This window comes from Oncorhynchus kisutch, linkage group LG4 (genome assembly GCF_002021735.2).
Source record: "Oncorhynchus kisutch isolate 150728-3 linkage group LG4, Okis_V2, whole genome shotgun sequence".
Classification (NCBI taxonomy): Eukaryota; Metazoa; Chordata; class Actinopteri; order Salmoniformes; family Salmonidae; genus Oncorhynchus; species Oncorhynchus kisutch.
In genome coordinates this window covers 50,359,684-50,375,146 of record NC_034177.2, presented here as the reverse complement: position 1 = coordinate 50,375,146, position 15,463 = coordinate 50,359,684, and the positions used below count along the sequence as shown (strand labels likewise).

The window sequence follows — 15,463 nt, the reverse complement described above, 5'->3', positions numbered from 1 at the left end:
ACGTACACTGAGTGCAAAAAACATTAGGAACACCTTCCTAATATTGATTTGCACCTCCTTTTGCCTTCAAAACAGCCTCAATTCATCTGGGAATGGACTCTACAAGGTCCCAAAAATGTTCCACAGGGATGCTGGCCCATATTAACTCCAGTGCTTCCCACAGATGTGTCAAGTTGGCTGGATGTCCTTTGGGTGTTGGATCCATTCTTGATACACACAGGAAACGGTTGTGCGTGAAAAACAAAAACCCAGCAGCATTGCAGTTCTTCACACACTCAAACCGGTGTGCCTGGCACTCACTACCAGACCCCGTTCAAAGACACTTACATCTTTTGTTTTGCCCATTCAGCCTCTATAAACACAACACTGGTCCCATGTTTCATGAGCTGAAATAAAAGATCCCAGAGATTTTCCATTCGCACAAAAAGCGTATTTCTCTCAAATGTTGTGGACAACATGATTGACATCCCTGTTAGTGAGCATTTCTCCTTTGTCAAAATAATCCATCCCCCTGACAGGTGTGGCATATATCTAGAAGCTGAATAAAAGCATTACCATTACACAGGTGCACCTTGTGTTGGAGGCAATAAAAGGCCACTCTAAAATGTGCAGTTTTGTCACACAACACAATGCCACATACGTGTCATGTTTTGAGGGAGCGTGCAATTGGCATGCTGACTGCAGGAATGTCCACCAGAGCTGTTGCCAGAGAATTGAATGTTGCCAGATGATTTTCTCTACCATAAGCCACTTCCAACATCGTTTTAGAGAATTTGACAGTACTTCCAACCGGCCTCACAACCGCAGACCATGTGTAACCACGCCAGCCCAGGACCTCCACATCCAGTTTCTTCACGTGGGATAGTCTGAGACCAGCCAGTTGGTCAGCTGATGAAACTTTGGGTTTGCACAACCAAATAATCTCTGCACAAACTGTCAGAAACCATCTCATGGAAGCTCATCTGCATGCTTGTTGTCCTCACCAGGATCTTGACCTGACTCATCTTAACCGACTTCAGTGAGCAAAAGCTCACCTTTGATCGCCACTAGCACGCTGGAGAGGTGTGCTCTTCATGGATGAATCCCGGTTGAAACTGTACCCGGGCAGATGGTAGACAGCGTGTATGGCGTTGGTGTGGGCTGATGTCAGCGTTGTGAACTGAGTGCCCCATTGTGGCGGTGGGCATAAGCTACGGACAACAGACACAATTGCATTTTATCAAAGGCAATTTGAATGCATAGAGCTACCGTGACGAGATCCTGAGGCCCATTGTCGTGCCATTCATCCGGCTCCATCAACATGTACGACAGCATGTTTCAGTTCCCGCCACTATCCAACAACTTCGCGTAGCCATTGAAGAGGAGTGGGACAACATTCCACAGGCCACAATTAACAGCCTGATCAACTCTATGTGAAGGAGATGTGTCACGCATGAGATAAATGGTCGTCACACCAGTTACTGACTGGTTTTCTGATCCAAGACCCTTTTTTTAAAGGTATCTATGACCAACAGATGTATGTTTGTATTGCCAGTCATGTGAAATCCATAGATGAGGGCCTAATGACTGATTCACTTACATGAACTGTAACTCAGTCAAATAGTTTTAATTGCTGCATGTTGCATTTACATTTTTGTTCAGTGTATTAATATGAATAATCAAAAGGTAGTTATGTATTCACAATAGTATCAACAGGTGTCTTGTGTGACTTAGTTGGTAGAGCATGAAGCTTACAACAACCAGGGTCGTGGTTTCGATTCACATGAGGAACATGTATGAAAATGAATGCCCTCCTACCTGCTGTTGAATGACCAAAATGTAAACATGATGTGGACTATTTTCACTGTAATTCTCAGTGTAAAAGGTAAAACACTATTTTGCTGTGTGAAGTTTTCAATTTTGATTTCCACACTATTTCTTACTTTAGTTTTCATTGACTATGGTTTTCATTTAGTTTAATAGTTTGTCTAGTCCTGATTATTGCCATTTAGCCAAATAGTCTAGTTACAAGATATTATGTTGGCGCTTTTCATTGGAGTTTTACGGCTGGCTTATATATACCAAATAATATTTGTTAAAGTTCTTCTTTTTTTTCAGATTCACAAATGAAAACAAATATTTGCCTTGCTATCATGACAATGAACAGGTATTGGTCGCATACACATATTTAGCTGATGTTATCGTGGGTGCTCCCAACTGTTCAGTAATACCTGACGATACAAAACAATACACGCACATAACAAATAAAAATAGAATAACCCAATTGTACAACTAATAACGATATTATTAGCCTATGTTCCTCCTTCCTGGGGGGGGGGGGGGGGGGCGCTACTATGCTTGTACTTGTAGGCCTAGTTAATATTAGGCAACGTACTTGTTGTGCAGGGGTAAAAAAAAACAAAAAAAAGAGGCCACACGAACAATAAAGGTTACATGAGTTCTCCAATCCAGCCACCGAGCATCTCTGCTTCCCCCACTGGTACCTCGCAGTAGCTACAATCAGACCCTCGCCTAGTCTACTGCCTCCAGAAACGGACCTGAGACCTCCCACTTCCAATAGGCCATACGCTGGCGGCGATGGGAAGGGACTATAAATTTATGTGGAATAGCGTTCTAAAACGTGCCCCCTTCTTTGAGGCGGACCTCTCTTTTTGGGCCTCTCTCTCTCTCTCCCCCCCCCCCCCCCCCCCTCTCTCTCTCTCTCTCGCCTTTGATCTGCTCCATAACCAACCTACATAACAACAGTCACGTCATTTCCCCAGTGCGCGGAGGGGAGGGGAGTTTATTGAGGGAAGCTGATCAAAGTTTGGTGGCCTCCTGAGAGCTTCGACACAGCAGTCGCAGCAGACAGAGGCAAAGCAACGTCCACGGAACTTTTCGGGGGAAGCAATAGTTCAGACTCTCTTTCAGTCTCTCTCATTGCTCGAGCGACTGCCGGAATGGAACACCTGTTGCTGTGCTGTGAAGTGGAGACCATCCGGAGAGCTTACCAAGACTCGAACCTGCTCAACGACAGAGTTCTGCAGACCATGCTAAAAGCGGAAGACAATTATCTCCCCGCAACGAACTACTTCAAATGTGTACAGAAAGAGATTGTACCCTGCATGAGGAGAATTGTTGCTACGTGGATGCTGGAGGTTTGTGCAAGAAACCGTTTCTAACAGATCCACATCATTCAATTATCTGAATCAATTCACTGGCCTATGCCCTTTGGAATATTGGCAAAATACATGACTACCATGCAACTATAACGATTGCTTGTCCTGTGTTGTTCATGTCATGTGTTTATTACATTATTCACCCAGCGATAGCTTAAACTTTGGACTTAATTAGAGGTTGTCTGTGTGACTCATTGAGCCTTATTTTTTACCCGACGCATGCTGCAAAGGACGCCAAAATTTCCCCTTGGAATATATTCAAGTGAACAAAATGTTACACCTTAGTATTATTATCTTCTTAATTAACGTCAATGTACACGTGCTGTATGCCGTCACTTAATGCCAGTATTCGCCCTCTTTGTTTGCTTGTGGTTTATAGCACTACTTTGTGGTTTAAAAAGTGTAATAACCGTGTCACAGCTGTTTTCCATATCGTCACCGACCTCGGATGCATTTGAAACGTTGTTTCTATTGTTAAGTTGCCACTTGATAAAGCAAACGTAGCCTACATAATTTTTTTAAAGAGTTGAAGCAACTGAACAAGTCGATTTGGGAGCTTGAAAGGGTCGCCTCTAAAATTGGTTGATAGCTTCGATCCCTTTCGAGAGACTGTAATAAAGGTGATATATTATGTAAGACGGCACATTGATTAACATTAACCGGGTAAAAATGTTTTCGTGATGTGGAAGATTATATTTCAAATAATTTTTTTAAAAGTTGCATGCTGTTATGAGATGTGTGCGCATGCTGCTTGTCCAATTTCTAGTGGCTTACAAATATAGTTCATTTTGAACATTATTATTTTAGATATTCGGAATATGACACTTCTGTCCGATAAAACAAAAACATAATAACGTTTACACGCCCATGTTACATTCTAAAACAATTTAGAAATATTTAAAAATATTTTTTGAAAATATGGCGAACGACAATATGGCTCTGCAAGCCATGCGCTTGCCTTGCAGAGAGATCAACCTTAGACTGGATGTGTTAAACCTTAGCCTAACTCGTTTTGCTTTTGATTCCAGGTCTGTGAGGAACAGAAATGCGAAGAGGAGGTTTTTCCCCTAGCTATGAATTTTTTAGACAGATATTTGTCTGTTGAACCCACAAAGAAGACTCGACTACAGTTATTGGGCGCTACATGCATGTTTCTGGCTTCTAAAATGAAGGAGACCATTCCTCTAACAGCTGTGAAGTTGTGTATATACACAGACAATTCCATCCGGACGGGCGACTTGCTGGTAATTTGACTTGACCGCATCATGTTCTCATTAGCTATAACCAACACATGTAGATTATGTTTAGGAGGTATTGTAAAAATGTAGTATGGTGTTTTTGACATATTTGAACTATGACTATAATTTATTACAAGTGGATTCTTTTCAGTTTAGCCAAAGTTAACTTTGGGAGATACATCATTTTAAACGAGAAAATAACTGAAATTCTGTAACAAAAAATGTCTTAAACCTACTTCCCGTATCATCAATGATTGTCATTGTCATGGCACTGGCACCATGGCAGAGCATAGGCCTGTGTGGAGCATGTCTTCCCTCTAGTGGTGTGTTGGTTTCTTGAACCCTTGCAGGTGTCCTACTACATATATTCTCTCTCTCTCTTCCTATCTCCTCTACAGCAAATGGAACTACTGGTATTGAACAAGCTGAAATGGGATCTAGCCTCAGTTACTCCGCACGATTTCATAGACCACTTCCTCTCCAAGCTACCCATTCATCAGGACACCAAGCAAATCCTGTGCAAGCATGCCCAGACCTTTGTGGCTCTCTGTGCTACAGGTATGCATTGGAGTTCCACCACCACCTGCCTGTTGTTACACTGCTGACTGCTCTGCTGTTTAGTGCTGTTAACTTAGGAGGAGGTTGTAATCCTACATGTCCCCGTGGGTTTTAGATGTACTGATGTGGATTACTACTGTGAAGACGGGGGGGGGGGGTCCAAAAGGCAAGCGGTTGAGTTGATGTTTGTCAATGGCATGACAACTCCCATACTCGTGTAACAGTTGTGCCGTTATCTTTTGCTAAACTTGATTCGAACCACTTGACTTGGCGTTTTGGTAAAGGGAAGCGGTTTTGGTTTGGCCTAAGACGTTTCTGGTAAATACAGCAGACGCTGGACACATTCCAGAAACGTTGCGTTCGTTCGTGAGCAGGCCCCGCGAAGCTGTCTTACTGCAGCAATATACTTCCACGTCGCTGCTGTTACCCTGTCCAATGTCGACCCTTTGGACTAAGCTCTAGCATAAGCCTGCACAATAGAAGGCCTGGACCCCAACAGCAGGCGGTTTTACTTCAGGTTATATTGAAGAGAAGTCCTGCTCTGTAGGTTTCCAACCTGCATTGCTTTCCCTCAACAGCATTTGATTTGTGTTAGAGTAAGCCCCTCTGCCTTGTGGTAGGTCAGGGGGAGGACTTAACTCAACGCGCTGTTTGAAGTTAGTGCTTAATGTAATAGATTGAATGGGCCTTATTGGCCTAGGCCCTGCCCTGTTCTGTTGTGCACCCATGGTGGCATGGAGATTTTTTTTTTTAAATGTTTAGAAGGTCCTGGCCTCTCTTTTGGTAGTGGAAGGGAAGGGAATTAAGAGTGACGCAATAAGAAACACTTTTCCGCAAAGGATCACTTACAACAGTTTACTCCAATTGTATGAAAGAATCTAGACAAACAGAATAAGGTAGGGAGGGAATGACAGGGGGAGTGTGTGAAAGCATGTTGAAGATCCGGTATGTGCTATTTGCGTTGGGTAAAGGAAGGCACTTCACGAGTTCGGACCTGCTGCAACATTGTTGGTATCAGGAGTGTGTTTTAATATTCTTTGATGCACTTCTGTGTAATTCATTTACTTCCTTCATCTTGCCGGCAATAGAAGAAATGGATCCCCTTTTTATATCTTCCTTTTCTTCAGAGACTGTGGAGTCTCTTGCCTGATATTTGTCCTTAAGAGCAGCTGCTGGCTGGCATTCCTTGCATTCATCTTGAGGGTTGCAAGCATTTATTTCCTTTCTCTTTTATAGGGAGGCTAGGATTGGACAGATCTAGTGGGGATATGGGCCTGGATAATGGCTCTCTGGCTTGCCTTTATGCGAGTTCAATTAATCTTGCAGCGCTCTTCCTCAACCCTCCTCTCTAAGCTCTCTGTGGTGCAGGCCCTTGCAATGGGAGCTCACTCACAATGATGCCCCAGCCCCACACCCATTGGGCTGGGGGGGGTGTAAAGGGGGCTCGTCTCCTAGACTGAGAGGCCCCCTAATTAATATGGTAAAATTAATGGTCTGAGCCTGGTGATTAGACCTGTTGTTTCACACAATGTGCATCGTCTGAGGAGCCCCTCTGTGTGTGTGTGTGCGCACATGTCGTGCGTGTGTGAGCGCCCCTGCCTGGAGTAGATTTATTGTCTCTCTAAGCACTTGAAAAGAGGAAGTGAGACATGATCTTTCCAGAGAGGGGTCCAAGCCAAGCGAGTTGAAGAGTGATTTATTGCATACTGAGGCTGTCGAGAAGGGGAAAGGGGGTTTGGGCTTGAGGTGGAGGGGGAGAAGAGGGTCTGGGGAGAATACATCTGCATTTCATGAGCTTGTCTCTTTCTCTCTGTGTGATTGTCAAGCAGTTCTTGGGCTGAATAGATCATTTATCACCAACATCAGATTCCAGCAATATGTCTTACCTCTTATTTGATTATGTCATTTGTTGTATCTGCTCCTCCTTGCTCTTAACAAAGTGTTGTATGTATGCAAATTTGAGGCTACAGAGACGAGGATAGAGAGAGTAGGAGGGGGTGACGGCTATAGGAGTGTAATGGGGGAGGGGGCAGTGTGACTGGGACCTACAGCATAGCTCCTCAGTTGCAGTCAGGGCACACTGCCACATGTCAGCATGGTGGCTCTGTTCTGATTCTGTTGGATGCACAGTGTCTCTCTCCTCTCTGCCTTGCCATTATCTTTTTGTGCCACATTACGCTGCCCCGTCCCCCTCGTCCCACCTCCTTCCTCTCAGCCCTCTCTCCCTCCCCCACACCTCCGCCTCACCCCTCACTGCCAGGGTGTCATCTCTCTTTTGTTGTCGCACCCGTGTCAATGGCCTGAGCTGCCGCTCTGCAGCCAGTGAGCTGCCCCATTAGCAAGGTTGTTGTGTGAATTATTTGCGGATCAAATGCCTTGCTTCGGGAATTTGACCTGTTGCCTCTGACCCGCTCCATCTCTCTCTCTCTCTCTCTCTCTCTCTCTCTCTCTCTCTCTCTTTTCTCTCCACCAGATGTCAAATTCATTGCCAACCCTCCGTCAATGATCGCAGCGGGCAGTGTGGCGGCTGCTGTCCAGGGGCTGAATCTGAAGAGCATGGACGATGCACTGTCATCCCAGCAACTCACTGACTTCCTGTCTCAAGTCATCAGAAGTGACCCGGTATGCAAGGACAACCAAGTCTCATGCAAAAATGTTGAAAGTGAACATATAGCTTAGAAATGTGACAAGAGAGCCTAATATAGTAAACGTGCAACCACTCTGCCTAGCTTTGCAATGGAGTGAATGGCCGTCTTTTATCTTCCACAGATTTCCTTTTATTGATCGGATTGCTTCCACTGTGTGGTAACTCGTGGGGGAGAGGTGGTGACAGTAGAACAAGAGAGGAGTAGTCCTGAGCATTAACCCCAAGTATCAGTTGCCCGGGTCTCCCACGGGAGCAACCAACATCTTAGACCATTAGAACAAGAGGAAATTACCTCTTGGGCTGAGGGCAGACACTGGTTTTGAAGTTCGTAGGCAGGGTTACCTCATCATGTGACCATGAGTGACTCATGTCTGCTATACCTGCTATATGTAAAAGAGACCGAAGAATGCGTTATTGAGAAGGATAGAGAGCAGTTACTTCGCATGGTATCTCTACCTGAAAGTACATGATCTCAGTGATTGTTAGATGGTATTCAGCAGTCATAAAAGTGTGCCTTATTTACTTTGAAAAAGGACTATTGTAGTGATTTTGTTAGACAGCACGGGGCAGCAGCTCTATTAGGATGAGATGATGACTTGGAATGAAATAAATAACACAAGTGTAATATACACAACAACTGAAATATTTAGTTAAAGTAATGTGAATAGTAATGTGAATAAATTATGGTTAATAAGTGATGTAATGGGCAATCACTACCATCATGGGATTTTTTTACCAAAAAAATATTCTGTGTTGTTACAGCATTCAACTCCCATAATGCATGTTGCATTTAATGTTTAAAAAACATAAATAAGCGAAACCAGAGTCATTAAAAAAATGTTTAAATTTTTTTATAATCAAAACAAACCCGAACCGACCTCAAAAAGTACTAATCACTCAGCACTAGAGGAAAGAGAGAGAGAGAGATATCTGAGAGACAGGGGAGGTAGAGCAGCAGGTAGCCAGGCCATAAACCCTGTCTCTGAATGAGGTCAGGAAATGAGAGGCGAGCGAACAGTCCCATACTCCAGTGCAGTCGACGACAACGTGCAAAAGTTCTCGCTCGTTGTCCCCTTTGTCATTGATGCAGGAGGCCAGGCTCTTGTGGGGTCCAAAAGGAAAGGAGGAAGAAAAAAGAAAGAGGCACCATGAATAAATGCACTTTCCTTGCAACTACAAAGTCAGTTGTGTATATTTGCATCACAAACACAGGACACAACTCAGTCCTAATGTCATATTTTAGTACATACAGTGGCTTGCGAAAGTATTCACACCCCTTGGTATTTTTCCTATTTTGTTGCCTTACAACCTGGAATTGTGTCATTTGATTTACACAACATGCGTACCACTTTGAAGATGCAAAATATTTTTTTTTGTGAAACAAACAACAAATAAGACAAAAAAACGAGCGTGCATGACTATTCACCCCCCTAAAGTCAATACTTTGTGGAGACACCTTTTGCAGCAATTACAGCTGCAAAGTCTCTTGGGGTATGTCTCTATAAGCTTGGCACATCTAGCCACTGGGATTTTTAGCCATTCTTCAAGGTAAAACTGCTCCAGCTCCTTTATGTTGGATGGGTTCCGCTGGTGTACAGCAATCTTTAAGTCATACCACAGATTCTCAATTAGATTGAGGTCTGGGCTTTGACTAGGCCATTCCAAACCATTTAAATGTTTCCCCTTAAACCACTTAAGTCTTGCTTTAGTAGTATGCTTAGGGTCATTGTCCTGCTGGAAGATGAACCTCCGTCCCAGTCTCAAATCTCTGGAAGACTGAAACAGGTTTACCTCAAGAATTTCGCTGTATTTAGTGCCATCCATCATTCCTTCAATTCTGACCAGTTTCCCTGTCCCTGACAATGAAAAACATCCCCACAGCATGATGCTGCCACCACCACGTTCCCCACCGTGGGGATGGTGTTCTCGGGGTGATGAGAGGTGTTGGGTTTGCGCCAGACATAGCGTTTTCCTTGATGGCCAAAAAGCTCAATTTTAGTCTCTTCTAACCAGAGAACCTTCTTCCATATGTTGGACTAGTAACCGAAAGGTTGCAAGTTCGAATCCCTAAGCTGACAAGGTACAAATCTGTCGTTCTGCCCCTGAACAGGCAGATAACCCACTGTTCCTAGGCCGTCATTGAAAATAAGAATTTGTTCTTAACTGACTTGCCTAGTAAGATAAAGGTAAAAAAAAAAATAATAATAATGTTTTGGGAGTCTCCCACACGCCTTTTGGCGAACACCACGTGTTTGCTTATTTTTTTCTTTCAGCAATGGCTTTTTTTCTGGCCACTATTCCGTAAAGCCCAGCTCTGTGGAGTGTATGGCTTAAAGTGGTCCTATGGACAGATACTCAAATCTCTGCTGTGGAGCTTGCAGCTCATTCAGGGTTATCTTTGGTCTCTTTGTTGCTTCTCTGATTAACGCCCTCCTTGCTCGGTCTGTGAGTTTTGGTGGGCGGCCCTCTCTTGGCAGGTTTGTTGTGGTGCCATATTCTTTACATTTATTAATAATGGATTTAATGGTGCTCCATGGGATGTTCAAAGTTTCAGATATTTTTTTATAACCCTACCCTGATCTGTACTTCTTCACAATTTTTTCCCTGACCTGTTTGGAGAGCTCATTCATGGTGCTGCTTTCTTGGTGGTACCCCTTGCTTAGTGTTGTTGCAGACTCTCGGACCTTTCAGAATAGGTGTATAGCTGAGATCATGTGACAGATCAAGTGACACTTAAATAAAGTCCACCTGTGTGCAATATAACTAAAAATGTGACTTCCGAAGGTAATTGGTTGCACCAGATCTTATTTAGGGGCTTCATAGCAAAGGGGGATGAATTATTTTGCAAGGCACTGTAATCTCTCATTATTTCAAAGGAATGTCACAAATTATTGTTATTATTATTATACTGAACTAAAATATAAATGCAACATGCAGCAATTTCAAAGGTTTTACTGAGTTACAGTTCATATGAGGAAATCAGTCAATTTAAATGAATTCATTTGGCCCTAATCTATGGATTTCACATTACTAGGAATACAGATATGCATCTGTTAGTTACAGATACCTTAACAAAATGGGCCTCAGGATCTTGTCAATGTACTTCTGTGCATTCAAATTGCCATCGATAAAATGCAATTGTGTTCATTGTCCATAGCTCATGTCTGCCCATTCCATAACCCACCCACCACCATGGGGCACTTTGTTCACAACGTTGACATCAGTAAGCCGCTCACCCACACAACACCATATACATGGTCTGCGGTTGTGAGGCCGGGTGGACGTACTGCCAAATTCTCTAAAACAACATTGGAGGCGGCCTCTGGTCGAAAAATTAACATTCAATTCTCTGGCAACAGCTCTGGTGGACATTCCTGCAGTCAGCATGCCAATTGCACACTCCCTCAAAACTTTAGACATCTGTGGCATTGTGTTTTGTGACCAAGTTTCACAGTTTAGAGTGACCTTTTATTGTCCCCAGCACAAGGTGCACCTGTGTAATGATCATGCTGTTTAATCAGCTTCTTGATATGCCACACCTGTCAGGTGGATGGATTTTCTTGGCAAAGGAAAAATACTCACTAACAGGGACGTAAACAAATTTGTGCACAACATTTTAGAGAAATAAGCTTTTTGTGCGTACTGGAAAATTTCAGGGGTCTTTGATTTCAGCTCAAGAAAGATGGGACCAACACTTTACATCTTGCGTTTATATTTTTGTTCAGTGTATTGTTATTATTTTAATCAAAGGGTAATATCTAAGTGTTGTGTAGTAATAGAATAACTTCTGAAACCTTCCTCACCCACTGGTCTGGCTCTAGTTTCTACAGGTCTCTTTGATCCAGGTAATAAGAACCGTAATCAATAGAATGAGGTCCCTGGGGCTCTCCTTCCACCACCTGACTGAGGGTCTGCCCCTCTTATCCTTCGCCCAATGAATTGCTTTTGCTCCTATTGTTTTGTGTCCAGGAATTGGTGCTAGCAGATTGGGTTTCCAGTCTTTCTGGATGTATTCTCTTCCTCCTAATCCTCACACAGTCACAGCCCTTCCCACTAGAGTGCAACTCTGCCTCTTTGGCTCTGTGTGTTGTCACCACTCCTTAAAGCCTACACAGTATACCATTGGTACCATGGTCATACCATTCTAATACTGCATATGTTTTCAGATTATTCCGATTGTTTGAAGATTTATTTTAGAAGGCAGGCAAAAAAGCCACCTGTTAGACAAATGTCCATGACTGTAAGTGGTGCTTGTTTTTGAGAGACGATCCAACACGAGTCCTTATGTCATCTCTAACAATGCCTCTCTCTCCCCCTGCAGGATTGTCTACGTGCATGTCAAGAACAGATCGAGTCCTTATTGGAGACCAGTCTCCGTCAGGCACAACAACACACTGTTTCCATTGACACCAAGAGCATGGATGAGGAGGTCGACCTGTCGTGCACGCCAACGGACGTTAGAGATGTGAACATCTGAGTTGGACAGCCTTTTCTGGTGCTCACTAAGCAGAAGCCATGGATGGAGCATAGGGCTTCGGGGATAGAAGAGAACGCGCTGATTGACACTGTCTCAGCAGCACCGCTCCCACTGACTGCGCTCTCACCTACTCACACACCTGTGCTCGTAGCATAGGGTCTGGCCTGAACATCCTGTCTGGCTCCTAACAGGTGTTGTAAGGGATCAGCCCGGGCTTCATGCGTACACTTGCTCTCTGTCCTCTCACTGGTTTGAGGCAGCATCAATTGGGCATGGTTCCCATTATATATTTTAGACGAAACAAACTTGAATAAGAAAAAAAAAGAAATGTAGTGCTGTATGTACAACAGAATAGACAACTAGAGAATAATGAACTAGGTATTTTTGTTGTTGTTTGGACAGATTGAGCATGATACACCTGCAATTTCTCACGTAAAAAAGCTAGTCCTGAGTTGTTTGATGACATAGGCGTTTTATGGTATGGTAAACCCGTTTCTAATGGAGGGGCGTTTTTGTTGTCCCTGGTTAGTTTGGTGTGGCCATGCTTGCCTCAACATTTAACCAACTTTGAGATATTGTTTTGAAAATCAGTCTTCTAATCTCCTCTTCTTTTTTTATGGAGAATGTAACCGTACAATGTTAATTTGTTTAGCGTACTTAAGGCCTCTATTCAATCCATATCGCGGAAGTTCAGCGTTACGACAGGATTGAAATTGAAAGGCAATGTTCCCGCGTTAGCAGAGACTGCATTAACTGTAAACTCTGCGTATGCCGGCTTAATCGGAAATGACCTTTACATCTTCGATCGCGCAATCTGTAACGCTTCAGCGATACTCATTGAATAGAGCCTTTATTCAATTGTCATCAGAGGTCTGTGGATTACCTAGGCCTCTGTCCTAACTGCTAACACACTGCTTTCCGGAGACAGCAAGCTAACCAGTGAAGTACAGCTACTTCAAAATATCTGCAGGACGTCTAGATCATATTATACTGAATGCTTGCAACATTGCATTCTGCGACAGAATAATTAGCTAGCTGTCCTGTATGTTCTCTCTATGTAAGCTAACATAGTCCACAGTCTTTATCGAATTGTAATTCTGTCTTACTATCTAAAAACCATTCCATCAAAAAAAGCACTTTGGGTCAATAACTCCTTACTGCCTATTTTGAGAAGAACCATGTGGGACATGACGTAACATAATGGAATGGTTTGGGAACAACGTCAGCTTCTGGGATGAAGAGTGTTTCTAAACATGGTGTTATGTGGGAATGGCAGGACATATTAGAATGTTTTGGGCAAATCTAATCTATTTGTCTAGCTAACATACCTGGACCCCATCTTTCCGACATCTTAGTAGTAAAGACAGTGAAAAATGGTGGTCCCATCCACGCAAGAAGGCACCTATCTACCTATTCTCCTCATGACAGTTGATAACAGACTTTTCTAACAGCTTGAATTGCATCTGAGGCTTGTAATTTGTAGTTACACTAAGAACTATTTATTGCAGAGTATTCTCTTTTCAAGGCCAGTGTGGATCATGATGACAGAAGCTATTTCATATATGTAAATATTCCAAAACATTCAATTCAGAGTTGCAAATACATTTTTTACAAATATGTGTAATTTCATCCAATCAAAATACAACATTTTGGCCCTACTTTGAAAGGCATATGAAGTAAAAGTACACTCAAAGTATTGCTTTGAAATCATTGCATTGGCTTAGTGTACTGAATGTTATTAAGGAAAAACTAGAATTCAAAAGAGGAATGTCTCAAATCTTCCCTTGTCATCAAATGAAAATTGAAAAGGATTTGAAATCATTTTGCACATATTCAAAGATGTCTTTCGTGAATTGTTGAAGCTGGAAGAAATAACTGAAGTTGCTATGGGGTTGCGAGGGGAGTGATGGGAGGCATAAGGTATGTGGGCAAACGGTTTGATTGTACAGTGACAGAAAAAAAAATGTTAACACTCCTAACAACAAGCTGCTATGGAGGAATATTCCCAGCAAAGTTGCATGACTTTAAATGAAATGAAATGAAAATGAAAAGAAAAACAATCTTCTTTTTTTTTTCTCAAAGTGTTTGCTGCTATTTTGTGGATATTTGTATTAGTTAAATGTCAATATACTGCCATGTAATAGAATTTCTCATAGAAAATGATGATATTATTGACATTGTCATTTGTAGTGTATTGGTATGTGATCAGATTTTTCTTACTATGTTTTATGATTTCTGCTCTATTCCAAAAAGAACAAAAGAAAACGTTCAAAAAATAGAGCTCCTGTTTCCTTCACTATACCTCATGCTACAGACAAAAATATCGGATTATTTCGTCTGAGTTTTACTTTAATTCTGACTGTATCTTTTTTATTTGTCTGTCCATTTTGAAAATTTGAATACTATTATCCAAATGGGTCCTTCAGGGAGCTAGTAGAAAGCATTGATTGAACCTGGTGACATAACAACCAACCTGATGTTAGAAAGTTGTTATAACTAGTTTAAAACACCTTTATAACTCCTTTTTAAGCAGTTTCATTAAAAGAGACTATCCCCTATTAGGCCGTTGATGGCCCTTATATATATATATATATATTTATAAAGCTTTTGTACAAATTGAAAACAGATTTTTGTAAATGGCATGTTTACCTATTAAGCCATAGGTTGTTTTCTGATAGCGATTTAACACCGTTTTGATTTTTTTTTTAAATGTACCTCATGTCATCAGCTCGAAACGACCAGAGACATGATGTTATCAATCATGTGTTTTTGCTGCAGCACAATAAAAAATAAATAACTCTAAAGACTACTGCCTCTTTTCTGTTCCTGGTATGTTAGTGTTCCATTTGGAGGCAATATTGTTGGTTTTGCCTCAACATAAGTAAATACTTTTCTGGTCTTTGTGACCAAAGTTAAGTAAATACATCTGCTTGGATATGAAGCTGCTATCCAGGTCCTAATCACTTTGATTCCTACCTAGTGGGGGAAATCTGTTGAAGAGACATCAGGTTGCTTGTGTATGTAAGGGGGGTGGGGGGTAAGAGACAGAGGGAGAATTGAGAGAAAGGAGCGAGAGAGGAGAGGGACATAGTACATTCTGTTTTGTTATGCATGGAATGCTTTTGAAGGGAGAATTCTGTATAGAGGAATAGAAAGGCTGAAACCCTAATCCTTTCCCACAGGCAAAGACCTCACCAGGATCGGGATTTTGGGGCTTTAGCTCCGAATGATTTGTGGTCAGCCCTGAATCTTTTGCGCTGCTGCGATGGTGTAAAAATAATTTAGTCAGCTGAATGCACCGCTTAGTTCATAGAGCCGTGGTTACGTGAAACTCACAAAGTCATCCAACTGTTATAATACATGCAAAGCAATTGCTGTGTGTTCT

At 42.3% G+C, this 15,463-nt stretch overlaps 1 protein-coding gene across 2 annotated transcripts; it reads left to right on the top strand.

Annotated features, from left to right (window-relative positions):
- Window positions 1–2,631: 2,631 nt before the first annotated feature.
- On the top strand, window positions 2,632–14,885 carry LOC109889644 (G1/S-specific cyclin-D1-like). 2 transcript variants are annotated; one of them, XM_020481224.2, is made up of 5 exons: window positions 2,632–3,137; window positions 4,187–4,402; window positions 4,795–4,954; window positions 7,428–7,576; window positions 11,923–14,885. In XM_020481224.2, the coding sequence occupies exons 1-5, from the start codon at window positions 2,940–2,942 to the stop codon at window positions 12,076–12,078; spliced, it is 879 nt and encodes a 292-aa protein (XP_020336813.1). In that variant the 5' UTR covers window positions 2,632–2,939; the 3' UTR covers window positions 12,079–14,885. The 2 variants fall into 2 exon arrangements, with proteins under 2 accessions (XP_020336813.1, XP_020336814.1); XM_020481225.2 differs by lacking the exon at window positions 11,923–14,885 and adding an exon at window positions 7,724–9,800 and having other exon boundaries at window positions 2,645–3,137.
- The last annotated feature ends 578 nt before the right edge of the window (window positions 14,886–15,463 follow it).